This window comes from Pristiophorus japonicus, chromosome 11 (genome assembly GCF_044704955.1).
Source record: "Pristiophorus japonicus isolate sPriJap1 chromosome 11, sPriJap1.hap1, whole genome shotgun sequence".
Lineage (NCBI taxonomy): Eukaryota > Metazoa > Chordata > Chondrichthyes > Pristiophoridae > Pristiophorus > Pristiophorus japonicus.
In genome coordinates this window covers 75,011,341-75,030,036 of record NC_091987.1, presented here as the reverse complement: position 1 = coordinate 75,030,036, position 18,696 = coordinate 75,011,341, and the positions used below count along the sequence as shown (strand labels likewise).

At 42.4% G+C, this 18,696-nt stretch overlaps 1 protein-coding gene across 2 annotated transcripts in view; it reads left to right on the top strand.

Moving 5' to 3' along the window:
• The window catches only part of polq (polymerase (DNA directed), theta), a 140,193-nt gene that overhangs the window by 98,319 nt on the left and 23,178 nt on the right, over positions 1-18,696 (top strand). For both annotated transcript variants that reach the window (XM_070893556.1, XM_070893555.1), the window contains 7 exons: positions 6-246; positions 742-935; positions 1,521-1,655; positions 5,527-5,701; positions 11,894-12,023; positions 16,183-16,301; positions 16,675-16,859. In XM_070893556.1, the coding sequence (XP_070749657.1) occupies positions 6-246; positions 742-935; positions 1,521-1,655; positions 5,527-5,701; positions 11,894-12,023; positions 16,183-16,301; positions 16,675-16,859 (1,179 nt within the window). The remainder of the gene's footprint in view (positions 1-5; positions 247-741; positions 936-1,520; positions 1,656-5,526; positions 5,702-11,893; positions 12,024-16,182; positions 16,302-16,674; positions 16,860-18,696) is intronic.

The following is an 18,696-nucleotide window of genomic DNA, read 5'->3' as shown; positions in this document are numbered from 1 at the left end:
ACTAGGTGGCATGTTGGCTGCTGGATCCTGGCTCCAAAGAGAGAACCCTTCATAATATGGTGACCAACTTTCTCCCCCAGGAGCTTGCATTATTGGAAGGAGTGGGCACCAGCCATGGCATTCAGAGTCTTGGGCTGGGTGCAAACACAGATCTCCCGGGTCGTCAAAGAGCCTCCATAGAGTCTGTGTTGGTCTACAATACAATGAATCAACTTAATTTGCTGCTTAAGAAAGAAAATCTGCAAGGTATAGTGGAGGTCCTCTTATACAATCAGGTTTGGGTCATGTCTTGACAAATATAGATTGGATAGTTTAATAGGGTCTTGGACAAATGTTCATATTTGATTTAAATTTTGTTTAAAATCTCACTACTGAATCGCCTAAATCTAGGATGTGTTTGCAGATGGCAGTTATTGAAACATTCATGAAAGAACAATGTGTTTGGTGTGTGTTGGTGCTGGGTTCCTTCTGCACTTGGAACTCAAAACCTAATGAAAGACTCCATAGGCCATTTGAATCTATCATTAACTATGGATAACTGTTATCATATTGACCAAATTCTTATTTCTGTTGGTAAAATGAAAGATTAATATTACTTGTACAACAGGGCAAGCCATCATCCCATCAGAGTTGTACAATTACAGGAGATCCGAATGAGTAACCTCTGCATCTGGGGAGTGAAGGAAAGACCTCCACTATGATCAATTTTATCAGCATGTAACTTTCTCTACTCTGTTGCAGACTTGTTTTGGAATGTTGAAATGAAGACTCAGTATTGCCTGGCCTTGCTCGAGATGAATGGAATAGGATTCAGTACAGCTGAATGTGAGAGCCAGAAATATGTGATGCAGGCTAAGCTCACTGTCTTAGAAGCACAGGCTTATCAGCTCGTCGGCCACAGCTTTTCTTTGACCAGCCCAGATGATATTGCTGAGGTAGGATTGTAAGGTGCATATGAAGTAAATAATGTGGACATTGTACAGGACTTTTATTAAAAGGACTAGTGAGGGTACGATATATCATTTGACTCTCTCACTGGAGAAGTTGTCAATTCAGTTGACTTTGAATATCTCTTCTGTTAGTTCCAGGGCAATGTTCCAATTGTAATGACTGTTGGGACTGAGTTCAAGTCCCAGGATTGATTTTCAATATTTTTGGCAGAATTTAGACTGAATATTGGGTTGAAATCCAAACATGCTGCTCTGCAACTTTCCTGTTCAGATTTAAGGTATATTAATATTTCATACTATCCAACACTCCTCAGGCCTGTTGTTTTTTTAATCAGATTTTTAGATTTTGTATGTGTGCTTTATGCTGATTTCAGCAGAGCGAATAAATTCCACTGCCCCAATTATTTTAGTAAAAGCCCATAGGAATTGCTGCTTTTATACAAACATTTACAAAATACCCGATAGTATGAAATGTTATTGCACAAAACAAGCACAGCAGCCCAATTCTAAACTTACTTGCTTTGAGCTACTCAAAATTTCACAGACTCAGCGATTTAATTCCTATTCCAGGTTTTATTTTCGGAGCTCAAACTTCCTCCCAATGGGGATACCAACACTAATGGCAAGAAGACGCTGGGCTCCACAAAGAGGACAGCACTTGCGGGAGGGCGCTGCAGGCTGACCAAACAATTCAGCACAAACAAGGTAATAGTCTAGTTCCTGTGTAAATCTTTGTGCTTTCCTGATCAATAGAAAGAGTAAAAAGGAAATGATTGAGAATTAAGTGAGGTTGGTTTTAGAAATAGGAGTGCAATATGCATCTGAATATTTATTTAGAAGGTGATTTGTGTGTGAGCCATAGAAATAAAGTGAGATGTGCATCCATGCATTATAGATTGAGAAAATATTCAACACAGTGAGGCATGAAAGATTAATAGATGACCTGCAAAGGGCTGGAATAAATTGCAAAGACATGAGAATTTCTAGGAGTCTTTATTGGTAACAATAAGCAGCAATAAGAGTTAATGAGTTAAGAGACAAAGATCATAAGAGTAGTGAGATAAGGATGTGTTACATCATCCAGGCTTTTTAACATTTAAGCTGAATTTATTATGGGAGATAATAAATCCTGGAAAACTTTGATGTTGGTTTCAAGATCCATAGAAAATTGATAAACTACCCGAGGAATGCAGTACCAGTGGTTGACAAGTTACAAAAAATACTTTAAGGTAAATCAGACTAGTTTGGAATATAGATTGAAAGTAAATACAAAGAAAGACATCAAAAATTGATGTTTGCATGAACGATATAAAAGTGGAGCGAGCAAACTAAAATAGATTTTTTTGATAAACAGAGTAACAAAGAAATCAAGCAGAGGATAACAATTGCAAGAGGCAGTAAATGCTTAAGCATTAATTGTGATTAAAAGAATTTTAGATGGCTGGAGGTTTTTGAGTTGTGTTGCAACAAAGCATCTGCAGAAAATTATTTGGGCAAGAATGACCAATGAGAGAGTCCATAAACCAACACAGTGTGAAGTGATGATGATAATTACAATGAGAAAAATTGCATACAGTGGACAGACTGGGGTCAAAATTGCGTCCACTTGGGGATGGTAACCTTGGTGAAGCAGGACTTCCTGCACCCTGCGCAGAAGTCCCGCCCTGGCAGCGAAATTGGGGTTACCGCCCCCGAGAGGATATGGAGCGTAATGTCGGATGCTGCACTTCCTCTCGGAGATGGTACTGGGGCGGTAAGCGCGCGAATTTTGGAACACTACGCGGCCTCTCCGCAGAGCGCTGACTCGAGCACAGGGCCCTCACCTTCTGTTAAAGGGGAGGGCACGCTGAAAGCTCGGCAGTGGGACGAGGGGCCTCCACTAGGCCCTCACCGGCAATGCGGGGTGTCTTGGCCGCAGCCCGGCACAGAAGTGGAGTGCCAGGCTGCACCATCACGGCACGGACTCCACAAGAAAAATAACGGAAGGCCAGACCGGTAAGTCAGCCAACAGGAGAAAATAGTGGTGCGCACCTCTCCTTTAACTTTTGCCCCACAAGCAGTGTGCGGCCCAGTTCGTGACCCGCGAGACTGGCGCTAACATCACCTGCGGTGGCCTCACGGGGCGCTGGCCAATTTCCACTGTTGGGTGAAGACGGGGCGCTGCGCATGGCGATGACGTCATAGCTGGAGGCTCAGTGGCCTGGGGCACTACCGGTGGGAGCGGGGCTCTATCATCTTGCAACTTCGCGGGGGCCAGTAGTGCTTACCCCCGCCAGGCGAGAAATCGTTTGAGCCCCTTTAGCGCCCCCAGGGGAGTTGCAAACCATGCGAATTTCTCCACCACTATCTCTTATCTGAGCCTAGTGCATTCTCATAGAACAGATAAACATATATGTAAGAGAAGGGATAACCATCCATCGCTAACTAAGGAAATAAAGGATGGTATCAAATTGAAAACAAGGGCATACAATGTGGCCAAGACTAGTGGGAGGCCAGAGGATTGGGAAACTTTTAAAAGCCAGCAAAGAACGACAAAAAAAATAATAGAGTGGGAAGATAGATTATGAAAGTAAATTAGCCCGAAATATAAAAACTGATAGTAAGAGTTTCCACAGGTACATAAAAAGGAAAAGATTAGCTAACGTAAATGTTGGTCCCCTAGAGGATGAGACTGGGAAATTAATGATGGAGAACAGGGAAATGGCAGAGACTTTGAACAAATATTTTATATCGGTCTTCACGGTAGAAGACACTAAAAACATCCCAATAGTGGATAATCAAGGGGCTATAGGGAGGGAGGAACATAATACAATCACTATCACTAAAGAAATTGTACTCAGTAAAATAATGGGACTAAAGGCAGCAAGTGCCCTGGACCTGATGGCTTGCATCCTAGGGTCCTAAATAAAGTGGCTGCAGAAATAGTGGATGCATTGGTTGTAATCTACCAACATTCCCTGGATTCTGGGGAGGTCCCAGCGGATTGGAAAACCGCAAGTGTAACACCCCTATTTAAAAAAGGAGGCAGACAGAAAGCAGGAAACTATAGACCAGTTAGCCTAACATCTGTCGTTGGGAAAATGCTGGAGTCCATTATTAAGGAAGTAGTAGCAGGACATTTGGAAAAGCATAATTCAATCAAGCATAGTCAGCATGGTTTTTTATGAAAGGGAAATCGATTTGACAAATTTGCTGGAGTTCTTTGAGGATGTAAGGAGCAGGGTGGATAAGGGGGAACCAGTGGATGTGGTGTATTTGGATTTCCAGAAGGCATTCAATAAGGTGCCACATAAAAGGTTACTGCACAAGATAAAAGTTTACGGGGTTGGGGATAATATATTAGCATAGATAGAGAATTGGCTAATTAACAGAAAACAGAGAGTTGGGATAAACGGGTTATATTTCGATTGGCAAACAGTAACTAGTGGGGTGCCGCGGGGCTCGGTGCTGGGGCCTCAACTATTTACAATCTATATTAATGACTTGGATGAAGGGACCGAGTGTAATGTAGCTAAGGTTGCTGATGATACAGAAATTGGTGAGAAAGGAAATTATGAGGAGGTCACAAAAAATCTGCAAAGGGATATAGACAGGCTAAATGAGTGGGCAAAAATTTGGCAGATGGAGTGCAATGTGGGAAAATGTGTGGTTATCCACTTTGGCAGAAAAAAATAGGAAAGCAAATTTTAATTTAAATGGAGAAAAATTGCAAAGTGCTGCAGTACAGAGGGACCTGGGGGTCCTTGTGCATGAAACACAAAAAGTTAGTATGCAGGTACAGCAAGTAATCAGGAAGACAAATGTTGGTCTTTATTGCAAGGGGGATGGAGTATAAAGCAGAGAAGTCCTGCTACAACTGTATAGGATATTGGTAAGGCCACACCTAGAGTACTGTGTACAGTTTTAGTCTCAATATTTAAGGAAGGATATACTTGCATTGGAGGCTCTTCAGAGAAGGTTCACTAAGTTGATTCCGGAGATAAGGGAGTTGACTTATGAAGGTAAGTTGAGTAGGTTGAGCCTATACTCATTGGAGTTCAGAAAAATGAGAGGTGATCTTATTGAAACATGTAAGATAATGAGGGGGCTCGACAAGGTGGATGCAGAGAGGATAATTCCACTCATAGGGGAAACTAAAACTAAGGGGCATAGTCTCAGAATAAGGGGCCGCCCATTTAAAACTGAGATGAGGAGGAATTTCTTCTCTGAGGGTTGTAAATCTGTGGAATTCTCTGTCCCAGAGAGCAGTGGAGGCTGGGTCATTGACTTTATTTAAGACGGAGATAGACAGATTTTTGAGCGATAACGGAATAAAGGGTTATGGGAAGCGGGCAGGGAAGTGGAACTGAGTCCATGATCAACTCAGCCATGATATTGAATGGCGGAGCAGGCTCGACTCGTGAGATGAAGACGAATGTGGATAGTAACTTTAGGCATTGTTGAATAAAGCATCTTTTTCTCTCCCATGCCATTTGTTCATGTATCTAATTTTTAGGGGGTCTTGCTGTGTTATATCACATTTACGTTGCTTATAAAAGTGAATCTAAAATGTGAATCTCATCAACCCTTATTTTAGGAAGTATTGGAGAAATTGAAGCCACTTCATCCTTTGCCAGGCTTAATCTTGGAATGGAGAAGAATTAGTAATGCAATGACCAAAGTGGTGCTCCCCCTGCAGAGAGAGAAGCACCTACACCCTCAGCTTGGAATGGAGAGGATCTACGCCATCTCACAGACGCACAGTGCCACAGGTAAATGCTGATTTCACATTGTCCTGTGCCAGTGCAAAATGTTGCACATTGTGCAACCCAATGAGTCCTGATACAGAATTTACATCAATAAAAGCTCGCTATTGTGATATAATCTTACAACATCACTAACAAACACACTTTACAAGATGGCTCCAATACATCATGTGACTTTTATTGTATTTACAGCAGTAGTTGCATTAACACAGTAGTTGACTAGATGGAGCAGTAGTCCACTAGATGGAGCTTTATATTACACTTCTCCCTCCTTAATGAAGAAGTAATCATAACAAAATAATTTTCATACATAACACGCATGGTATACACAACAAAAGATATGGTTTTATTTTACCATATTTACAGATCAAACGTAACCACTTTTTTTCTGTTTCGAAGAGGATGCCATTGCTCTCGAACAGAACTTTCCAAACTCGGTGTCGAACCTAGACTCATTCTCGGCTGATCCTGAAGAGTTTTTCTCCAAGGGCAGCCCTTGATCTACATTTGAACACTCTCGACTGTCAGACTGTTTGTTTGCTGGACTCGGACTCGGACTTAAATTCTGACTTTTTCTTGGACTTGTTTCTAGAACATCTGATGTAGAATATGCTACTGGTACTCTACTTGTAACAAGGCTATCTGACTTATCAGAAATAATCAAATCATTCCAACTTTCAACTCCTTCCACCTCCTGTAGGTAAAATATGATCTATGTGAACAAACTTAACTTTTCTATGATCAAACACCTTGACCAAATATGTGCGCGGACCACATATCTTCACAATTCTTCCTGTTAACCACTTTAACCATTTATGGTGATGGTTCTTCACTCTAACCTTCTGATTCAATTTCACATTTCTTTCTCTTATTCTACCTCTTTCTGATTCTCTTTGTCTTAATTGATTCTCTTCTACTGTGCCAGGTTTGGCTTTTAACAACGGAAATCTAGTTTGTGGCTGTTGTTTGAGAACTAGCTCTACTGTACCAGTAGTTGTATGAGGAGTATTACAACAAGTAATTAGAAAATATGCCAGTTTGTGATCCATTGACAACTGCCGTTTCTTTGGATTTGCATTCAACATTTGCTTGGTGAGGGCAGGCTTTACAATTTGCACTGTGCGCTCTGCTGCACTATTTGAAGCGGGGTGGTACGGTAGAATCTTGGTATGTTTCACACCATTTCTGTTCATGAACTGTAAAAGTTCTTCTGAACAAAATTGCGCCCATTATCAGACACAATTTCTTCTGGGAGGCCATATGAAGAAAACAATCTTCACAGATTGTCTTTTGTTTTACTTGTGGTTATTTTCTGCATTGGAAACACCTCTACCCACTTCGAATGACTCAATCACAATGAACAATTGTTGTCCTTCTAGCTCAGCAAAATCTACATGTAACCTTTGCCACACCCTGGGAGGCCATTTCCATGGCTGTAATTGTACTGATGGTGGTTTCTTGCTTACCGATTGACATGTTGTACACTGACTAACAATGTACTCTGTCTTTAGACCTGGCCACCATAAGTAACCATGCAAAACTCTTCGTCAAGCACATTCCCAGGTGCTGGTCATGAAGATCTCCCAACAATTTGGACCTAAACTTATTTGGAATAACTACTCTTGCACCCCACATGATACAATCTTTATCCACTGATAATTCATTCCTATGAACGAAGTATGGATGAATATCTTTCTCTGATACTTGATTTGGTCAGCCATTTGCTATGTAATCATACGCCTTTGACATAACTGGGTCACGGTTGGTTGCTCTACCAATCTCTTCAGCTGTGACTGGCAATTCATCAATGTCTGAAAAATAGAACACTTCTTCCCAATTGGGTGTAACTTGTGATCGGGATGGTAACCTGGACATAGCATCAGCTTTACCATCTGACTTGGGGTCAACAACAATGGGTGCAGTCCAATTACTTAGATCTAACTTAGAGATAATGTTCTCAGTTTCTAGTCTTTTGCGTTCTTGCTCAACTTTCTCCTTGAGGGTGTATGGTACGGAACGTGGCTTGCAGTAAACTGGTCTAGCGTCCTTCTGTACCCTGTCACTCACCTTAAAACCTTGGATTGGACTGCCTGTTTCTTGGAACACCTTCGGATATTGCTTGATAACATCATGCATCAATGCAAATCTCGTTTCATTATGAAAAATCTCATTCCAATCCAGCTTCAGTGGTCCCAACCAATTTCTACCTATTAAGGCAGGCTTGTCTCCTGCCACTACTAAGAGAGGCAAGCTCTGAAACTGATCCTTGTACTTCACCAGTATGGTGATGCGTCCTACCACAGGGATTTGCTCACCTGAGTAGCCTTGCAGCTCTATCTTCAACTTCTCCAGTGGAAAATCATTCAACTTGTTGAGATATAGCGATTCTGGTACTATGCTTATGGATGCACCAGTGTCGTTTCCCATGGGTATCCTGGTTCCTACTTGGAACGCCTACTTGAATTACATTACTTCACGAATCATTGTTAGATACCCTTGTGCTCCTTATGACGTGTATCTCCAGAACCTCCTCATCCTGTTGTTTCTCTTCAATGTTTTGTAGTGTCTGATTTCTACTTCTAACATTTGAACATCGGTTTACTCTTCAGTTGGCCTGTCTTCGCAAAATGCCCTGTTTTCTTGCAGAAGAAACACTCTGCCTTCATATATGGACAGCTTTGAGCAATGTGTTGTCCCAGGTACCAATAGCAGTCCTTCAATGCACTGTTACCTTGGCCAGTTGCTGAGGCCTTGGAGCCCAACTGCGTTTTACTTTTAACCTGCAGGCGATTCACTGGAAATGGCACGAAATTCTCAGGAGATTTGGTCGGCCGTATCCATCGACATAGCTGTCTGACAGACTAAATCAAAAATCAAGTTAAGGGTTGTCAACAATTTTCTTCTGATTGCTTCATTGTTCATCGCACAAACAAAGCGGTCACGCAATGCTCGGTCCTGAAAGCTTCCGAAATGACAATGAATAGATAGCTTCTTTAAAGCTACAATGTACTCACTGATACTCTTGTCAATGAATTGATCCCGTATTCCAAAATGATAACTTTCAGCAATTTCCAGGGGATCAGGACTGTAATGTTGAATCTCCGTCAGAGGCGTGTCCTTTGGCTTGACGGGAACAAGCACATTTTCAGGGTTTCATGCACCTCGGGGCTTGCTGCAGTCAGGAAAATGCCCATTTTCTTTCTAACGTCACTCGGTTACGGATTTCATCATCAGGGACTTCAACGATATTAGTTGCGGTGAAAAACATTTCTAGCCGCTCCATATATGCTCCAAAAGTCTCCTGGTCATGATGGAACTCACCCAAGTGCCCTGTTATTTCCATAGGCGTGGCCATCTGGACTCTGACAATGTCAACAGTGTACTTGAAATTTTCCGTGGATTTTTAGCTGTGCTGCAAAACAAAGAACCTCTCAAAGTCACTCAATTGGTTGGCTGGAATCATCCACCAACACAAATTTCAGCTAGGGAATCCGATTATCACATCCTACATCGCCAATGTGATAGATTCTTATGACATCACTAACTAACACACTTTACAAGATGGCTCCAATACATCATGTGACTTTTATTGTATTTACAGCAGTAGTTGCATTACCACAGTCGTCCACTAAGTGAAGCAGTAGTCCACCAGGTGGAGCTCTACATTACAGCTGTAAAATTGATCATTTTTCAATGTAGTAAAAATATAAGAGAAAGCTTTTTAATTTGCCTGGATACAAAATGTAGGAAATCAAATACGTCATTTGGCCCATTGAGCCTGTTCTGTTGTTATCATAGCAGCTATATGTTTATGTTCTTAATTCCTCAAGCTTTTTCCATGGGCTGGAATTTAATACCCAAAATTGGGTGGGTTGGGGTCAGGTTAGATATTAAAATTGTAACAGCCTGAAACCCGCTTTCAACCCGCCCACTCATGGGTTTAACAGAGGTGGGACAAGGGGCAGGCAGCCAACCCATTCCCAGGTGACGGGTTGGCTATTTAAATATTTTAATGAGCCTGGCAGCCTCTGATTTAACCTTGCTTCGGGGAGAAAGTATGTGACTTCACAGCATTTACTTGTGGGCCAGGCGGAGCAGGAATGCTCCCCCCCCACAGCCCCTCAAGGTCCAGTGGTAAGGCTTGGTAATTAGAGAAGGCAATGCCTGAATAAGAGGAGCCATTTACAACATCGGCTAAACTGAGGTCCAGGAGTTTAGTGAGAGTGGGTTATTTCTTGACCCAACAAAACTCACCACATCCCTGCCCCATGCCTTTGCATATTTAAAATAGTTAATCCAACAATTTACAGCTGATAAAGTCCCACATAAGAGGTTAATGTGCAAAATTAAGGCACATAGGATTGGGGTAATATACTGGCATGGATTAAAAATTGGTTAACTGACAGGAAACAGAGTAGGAATAAATGGGTCTTTTTCGGGGTGGCGGGGAGTGACTAGCGGGGTGCCATAGGGGTCAGTGCTTGGGCCCCTGCTATTCACAATATATATAAATGATTTAGATGAGGGAACCAAATGTAATATTTCCAAGTTTGCTGACGACACAAAACTAGGTGGGATTGTGAGTTGTGAGGAGGATGCAAAGACGCTGCAAGGCTATTTAGATAGGTTGAGTGAGTGGGCAAACACATGGCAGATGCAGTATAGCATGGATAAATGTGAAGTTATCCACTTTGGTTGGAAAAACATAAGGACAAAGTATTATTTAAATGATGATTGCTTGGGAAATGTTGATGTACAAAGGGACCTGGGTGTCCTTGTAAACCAGTCATTGAAAGCAAACATGCAGGTGCAGCAAGCAGTTAGAAAGGCAAATGTTTATGTTGGCCTTCATTGCAAGAGGATTTGGGTACAGGAGCAAGGATGTCTTACTACAGTTATACAGGGCCTTGGTGACACCACACGTGGAGTATTGTGTGCAGTTTTGGTCTCCTTACCTAAGAAAGGATATACTTGCCATAGAACGAGTACAGCGAAGGTTCACCAGACTGATTCTAGGGATGGCAGGACTGTCGTATGAGGAGAGATTGGGTTGACTAGGCCTGTATCACTAGATTTTAGAAGAATGAGAGGGAATCGCATTGAAACGTATAAAATTCTGACGGGGTTGGACAGACTGAATGCGGGGAGGATGTTTCCCCTGGCTGGGAAGTCTAGAACAAGGGGTCACAGACTCAGCATATGGGGTAGGAAATTTAGGACCGCGATGAGGAGAAATGTGTTCACTCAGAGGATGGTGAACCTGTGGAATTCTCTACTACAAAAGACTGTGGAGGTCAAGTCACTGAATATATTTAAGAAGGAGATAGATAGATTTCTAGACACAAAAGGCATCAGGGGATATGGAGGAAAAGCGGGAATATGGTGTTGAGATAGAGGATCAGCCATGATCATATTGAATGGCGGTGCAGGCTCAAAGGGCCGAATAACCTATTACTGCTCCTATTTTCTATGTTTCTATGTATTGGAGCCATGACTTCAAGGTAGGTGGAAGTCCCATTCCACAAGAATGGTTGCACATGGCACAGTAAATGTAACTGGTCATTTCCACCATTGATGCAGAAGCAGTTTTTATTCTGTTAGAACGGGTCACACTATGGGAAGCAATAAGGCATTTGAGAGCTAGCACCACTATTGGTGGTTTTGGAGTACCCCAGTAGAATTATAAATTTTGCAGAACTTGCATGCAATGACATACCACCATGTGGCATTCCGTTCCATTTCCTGGTGGCACAACACACCCTGCTTTCACCATTCGGAATCAGGGGTAGAAAGAGCAGAATAACAAAATATTACCAGGCAGCAGTTTTATGACATTGCAAATGAAATGGAAATCTGCACAAAATGTGTGTGTGGATTGGTTATCTCCAGCTCGGTCAAACTTGTGCCGTGCATATAGTCAGGTTAAAGTTTGGCTTTGTGCAAAACATGACGGGCAAGATCAATCATTTAACCACAAATAGAATGCACCATAATAACAATTTATTAAAATGTCTAGATTGAAACAAGATTTCATAAAAATCTTTTGCCATTGGTTCCCATTCTATTGCAAGAAAATAATCCAATATATTTCTTAGAGATTTTGTGACCTATAGTTTATATTAGTTTGTCTTTAGATGTACTTTTTGTTTTCATGTGACCTGGAACCCACTCTCTGTAACATAGCTCTTATTCAATTAGGTCGAATCAGCTTTATTGAGCCAAACCTACAGAACGTGCCAAAGGACTTTGAAATTGAAATGCCAACAGTGATCAGAGAGAGTCCCCCCTCCCAGGGAACAAGCACCACAGCTGTTTCTACACGATCCAGGTAATTTCTCCATATGAAAGCCTCACAAATCTCACCTTCTGTGAGGAGAGACAGTGAAGTTTTGTGATCTCCATGTATCTTCTGATTATCCACCAATAACCAAGTGCCTTTATTTAAATATTCATTTTACTTTGAAATGATGACAAATAAATGAAGTGAGTGAGAGATAAATAATTAGCCTCTGTCTGTCTCATAGATTCCTCTATATCTGTAGCTATCTTTATCTAGCCATGTGTATAAGTTGTGTAAGACATTATATATAAATACACATAATCAGCTGTTAATTGGCATTTTATTGTCTCCTGTAAAACATTGAAAAATATAATAAACTTTATTTAAAGTAGAATTTCCGAGTTGCCATTCCATAATATTGTGCGGTTATTGTTGGTAATATGGGAACTAAAGTCTCCTACATTTATTTCAACTGTATGATCTATAGCAACTGCAGCTCACTGGTGGCCTGTATTCCTTTTTATTGCAATATACCTTGGTTATTGTTTAGGCATAGTCACAGCAAACTTCACACATCACATAATGCTAAATCTGTCTGCAGGTAGAGCTAGGCTATATTGAATAACTTAATGTGATCTTGTGTGCTTTATTTGCTATTTACTATCTATACTGCAAAACAATCTAGCTATATGGACAAAACATAGAATCGTAGAAATCTACAGCACAGAAGGAGGCCATTTTGGTAATCGTGTCCGTGTCGGCCAACAAAGAGCTATCCAGCTCTTGGTCCGTAGCCCTGTAGGTTATGGCACTTCAAGTGGCCATCCAAGCACTTTGTAAATGTGGTGAGGGTTTCTGCCTCTACCACCCTTTCAGGCAGTGAGTTCCAGACTCCCACCATCCGCTAGGTGAAGAAATTTCCCCTCAAATCTCCTCTAAACCTCCTCCCAATTACTTTAAATCTATGCCCCCTGGTTGTTGACCTCTCTGCTAAGGGAAATAAGTTCTTCCTATCCACTCTATCCAGGCCCCTCATAATTTTCTACACCTCAATAAGATCTCTCCTCAGCCTCCTCTGTTCCAAAGAAAACAGACCCAACATCTCCAATCTTTCCTCATAGCTAAAATTCTCCAGTCCAGGCAGCATCCTCGTAAATCTCCTCTGTATCCTCTCTAGTGCAATCACATCTTTCCTGTAATGTGGTGACCAGAACTGCACGCAGTACTCTAGCTGTGGCCTAACTAGTGTTTTATACAGTTCGAGCATAACCTCCCTGCTCTTGTATTCTATGCCTCGGCTAATAAAGGCAAGTATTCCGTATAAATTCTTAACTACCTTATCTACCTGGTCTGTTAGTTTCAGGGATCTGTGGACATGCACTCCAAGGTCCCTTTGTTCCTCTACATTTCTCAGTGTCCTATCATTTAATGTGTATTCTCTTGCCTTGTTGGCCCTTCTCAAATGCATTACCTCACACTTGCCACTGTTCTGCCCACCTGACCAGTTCATTGATATCTTCATGCAGGCTACAGCTTTCTTTTTCATTATCAACCACAAGCCTATTTTAGTATCATCTGCAAACTTCTTAATCATACCCCCTACATACAAGTCTAAATCATGGATATATATCACAAAAAGCAAGGGACCTAGTACTGAGCCCTGCAGAACCCCACTGGAAACAACCTTCCAGTCACAAAAACACCCATCAACCATTGCTTCCTGCCTTTGAGCCAATTTTGGATCCAACTTGCCACTTTGCCCTGGATCCCATGGGCTTTTACTTTCGTGACCAGTTTGCCATGTGGGACCTTATCAAAAGCCTTGCTAAAATCCATATACATTACATCAAATGCATCATCCTCATCGACCCTCCTTGTTACCTTCTTAAAAAATTCAATTAAGTTAGTCAGAGACGACCTTCCCTTAACAAATCCGTGCTTCTGTCCTTGATTAATCCATGTATTTCTAAATGAAAATTTATCCTGTCCCTCAGAATTTTTTCCAATAATTTTCACACCACCGAAGTTAGGCTGACTGGCCTGTAATTACTCGGTCTATCCCTTTCTCCATTTTTAAACAAACGTACAATGTTAGCTGTCCTCCGGCACCACACCTGTAGCCAGAGAGGATTGGAAAATGATGGTCAGAACCTCTACTATTTCCTCTTTTGCTTCTCTTAACAGCCTGGGATACATTTCATCTGGGCCTGGGGATTTATCTACTTTCAAAGCTGCTAAGCCCCTTATTATTTCCCCTCTCACTATGTTTATTTCATCTAATATTTCACACCCCTCCCTGATTGCAATGTCTGCATCGCCCCTCTTTTTTGTGAAAACAGATGCAAAGTATTCATTAAGAACCATACCCATGTCTTCCCCTCCACACACACATTACCTTTATGGGGCCCAAATTTCCCCAACCCCTTTTTCCGGGGCACTCTCCCAAGATACGCCGACTTTGTGCGCTCAAAACGGTGCCAAAAAACTTACCAAGAATTCTGGCCGCTCTGCTCTGTGTCCCGGGTCCTGGTGTGGCGTTTCTCGCCGAGTGGGGGGGGCGGAGCTTACAGCCCTGCACTGAACAATGCCGGCAGCTGTGCGCATGCGCAATGGAATCTGCATGCTTGTGCAGTAGCTCCTCACCTTCCCAGCGCATCAACGCTCCTATCCCTGGCCGAAGGGACGACCTGATGCTCGCTGCCCCTATCCCTGGCCGAAAGGATCTCAGCATGGCTGCGGTAAGGGTGTGTAGATGTGGCCTCAGAGTCACTGTGTTCCTGTCCCCGATTACAATCCAGTGACACCTGTTGGAATCGCATACGTGTGAACGTCAAGCAAGGATGGGATTAGGCACAGCTGTGATGCCTCACCGCGGCTGAACAGCCTGCTGATACTCAATTACACGGGAATAATTGGCGTTTGGGCAGGGGATGCCTGTGCAAAGCAAAGAACCAAAGGCCTCCAGAGACAATAGCATGAGTGGCACGTCTGCCAGACAGATTCCCACGGAGTTCATGGAATCCTGTGGTTTAGAAGCACCAGCAGCCATAGTGAGTCGCTTAGCAGAGTGTGCACAGTTGCATACACGAGGTGACTTAAGTTTTACTTTTTATTTTTTATTTATTATTGATGGGTTTTATGCTTCTTTAATGTTGTTGAGAAGGTGTTTAGTGCTTTGCAAGATCCTCTGTGCTTCCCTCCCCCCACCCCCCATCTCGGGCTACCTGCGCTGATTTCTTAACTCTCCGCAAGGGTTTACTGTGCGGCCACAAGTGGTCACACATGCTGGCCTAAGTTAGTTTGGAGCAACTATTAGCTGTCCAAACTGGCTTAAATGGCCAAAACAGGTGTAGGTGGCTGGTAACGCCCCCTTTGGGGAAAAAATTACGAAACAAAACTCAATCCTAACTAACTCACTTACATTGGCGCAAACTAAATGTGTAGAATGGGGATTTTTAAGATACTCCAGAAAAATCAAGTTGCTCCATAAAAAACGGAGCAACTCCTGGGGAAATTTGGGCCCATGGTCTCTAATATGCCTTACTGTTTCTTTAGTTATCCTCTTGCTCTTAATGTATTTATAAAACATCTTTGGGTTTTCCTTGATTTTACTTGCCAAATTTTTCATTTCTCCCCAAAACATGACATCATCTACCTAGTGCAGTAAATCATACTGATAATGTAAACATATGCTGCTTGATTCTTTTGCTTGTAGCATTTTTTTATAGTTCAATCACCTTTGTTTTCTTCTGCTTGGTTCTCAAATATTTACAAGTTTTTCATTTTTCTCCTCTTTTTTCAACTACTGCCTTCAGTCGCCTTAAATAAGTGAGACTTTCTCACGTGCCTCAGATTGTCTCTTGTTTCTTAGGATTAGTGTGCTTTTACTATCCACCTTCTATTCTGTCTCAATTGTGAAAGGCTAGTGTGTTTAATATTTATGTATGTTAGCAAATCTAGTGCATTTTAAAATATATTTATAAAAATGAGCTATAGAACTGAATATATGTGCGGAATCTAATAATCAGCTTTTCAGTGGTGCAACATTTACTTTACAATCAACCTGATCTTTGTAATTGCTCTTGGCTTCTTGCCAATGGTTTTATAACTCATTGCAGCAATGTACTCTTAAGTAGTAGTAATGTAGTGGAACTTAGAAAAGAGAGCACTACAATACTTTTAAATTTGACATTTATTTATGTTTTAGGAGAAGGAGGGGCCCTAGTATGATGCCATCTTCCCGGCTGGCTATGATGGCTAATGGAAAGACTGATAAAGGGCTGCCATTTGCTGTCAGTATAAGACATGCTTTTGTCCCATTCTCAGGTAATTTGGATTCTTTGTTTAAAAATAAAATTTTAATAATGGGATTGATTCAAAGCTCTGTGAACTCCAGCTCATAAAATAATTGTTTTTGCACACTCTGGTAGCTTGACAAGCTTGTTTAACTTGTGAGTTTGCGGAAACTTGTTTTATCCAGTGGCTTGCCTTTGTCTACCAGTTCAGTTACCTCTTCAAAACACTCCAGTGGATTTGTAAGGCATAAGCTGCTGCTTCTCAATTCATGATGACTTGCTCTTGTGCCTCTGCACTCTTTAGATGAATGATCTCACAAAGTTACTATCAAATAATTTCTGCAGTTCTGGATTAATATTAGGAATAACAAACTAACCACATTGAATTTATTTTTTCCTTAAAGGTGGCCTCATTCTGGCAGCAGATTACTCCCAGCTGGAGCTACGAATTTTGGCTCATCTCTCCAAGGATAGGAGCCTTATTCAGGTCCTGAACAGTGGGGAAGATGTGTTCAAGAGCATTGCTGCAGAATGGAAAATGGTGGAGCCAGCATCAGTGAGCGACAGACTGCGACAACAGGCCAAGCAGGTCAGCTGACCCTTGTTGAAGAAATTTCAGATATCCTTGGTGCATTATTTCACAACACTACATACACAATACAAAATTCACCTCCCGCTGAAACAGACAGAATGTAAATCATCTTCTGTTAAAAGTGTAAAATAGAATGAGTTTGAGTAATGGTATGTCCCAGTAAGCACAGATCCAGCGTACAGATCTGGCAATATGGCCATTTTTTCTATTTGTTTCATGTGGCATTACACTGTGCTGCTCCTGTCTCTATAATCACACCAAGATAATCACATTGCTTGAAACCAGTGGAATGTAAATGAATATAAATTTGTAATTCTTCCATCAGGGACATAATTTCTTGGTAGTACAGCTGAACTTTTGCATGAACCACAAGCCCCTGACATATACCCTATATTAAAAATAATGTTTAATGAGCTAGCAAGCCAGGATATCAACACTAGATCATATAGTTATATGAATAAATTACATTAAATAAACCACCCTTGTTATGGCTCACATAACAAACTTTTTTTTTTCATTCGTCCATGGAATGTGGGCGTCGCTGGCAAGGCCAGCATTTATTGTCATCCCTAATTGCCCTTGAGTAGGTGGTGGTGGTGAGCTGCCTCCTTTACACTGCACACTCAGAATTCGCTCATTGTCTCCAGCAAATGAATTCCCAGTGTGCTTTGGTATGTAATATGCATGAATCACTTCAGTGGTGTGTAATCAGAATGCACCACTGCTAGAATAGTGAAGATCTGATCTCAACGGGCAAAAATCACTATCTCATTAGGCATTCACGGGCAGTATCTGTAATGACAAGAATGCTTCAAACTGCTGGCGCTTGTCAATTTGACGCTCATTAAAACAGTAACAGTGAAAAGGTTGTCAGAGGACTAGTAGGCCCAATTAGGGACAAAAACGGAGATCTATTTGGAGGAGGCAGAAGGCATAGCTGAGGTACAAAATTAATACTCTATGTCAGCTCTGGCTCAGTGGGTAGCATACTCACCTCTGAGTCATTCCAGTTTTCCTGGCTCTGGCCTTTGGCTTGGGCCAGGCGCCAGTTGGAGAGAAGAGGAAAATCTGCATGTCGACCGACCATTCGGCAGGCCCGGAGGCCCGTCAAGGGGCAGGCCCAAAGGCCGCCCAAGGTGCCGGACTGGCACCACAACAGATTGAAGGCTTCGGCCACAATACACATCGAAAGGAGGAATCTGCAACCCGGATGGCGGCCAACCGAGCGGCGAACCAGGGTGTCCGAAACACCATCCGAGTGACGGTGAAGAAAGTGGAAGACCAGACAACGATCAACCGGGACCTGTTCGTGAAGAAAATTCTGCTTGGAACATGAGGCATGAAAGTCGCCGACATCTTCGCCTTGCAGGACCTCCCGAAGAGAGGTTACTTCGACGTGACCTTCAGAACCGTCGCCCTCTGTCTGAAGTTCCTGAAGGGTTTGAAGGAGGCCAGTGAACCGCTGCGCTCAGTGCTATCTTGGGAGCCCACTGTTCACCCTCCCGTTGCAGAGAAGACGCACTATCACAGTGCAGATGTACAACCCCCACATCCCCGTCATTGATGTGCTGACTTTCCTCGCCAGGTATGTCGATGGGGCAGGAAACAGCAGCGACGTGAAAGACTTGCACGGGATTTGGACCAGCAAGCGGCAGATCCAGGTCACCATGAAGGTGGACGCCAGCGGAACCATCCTGCACCCCCCTCCAGCTTCGCCATCGGAGGAAGCCGGGGCTACATGGTGTACGCTGGCCAACCCAACGTGTGCCGGGCCTGCGGGAAGGCAGGCCATGCGGCAGCAAGCTGCAAAACTGTCATCGGCCAAAACTGCAAG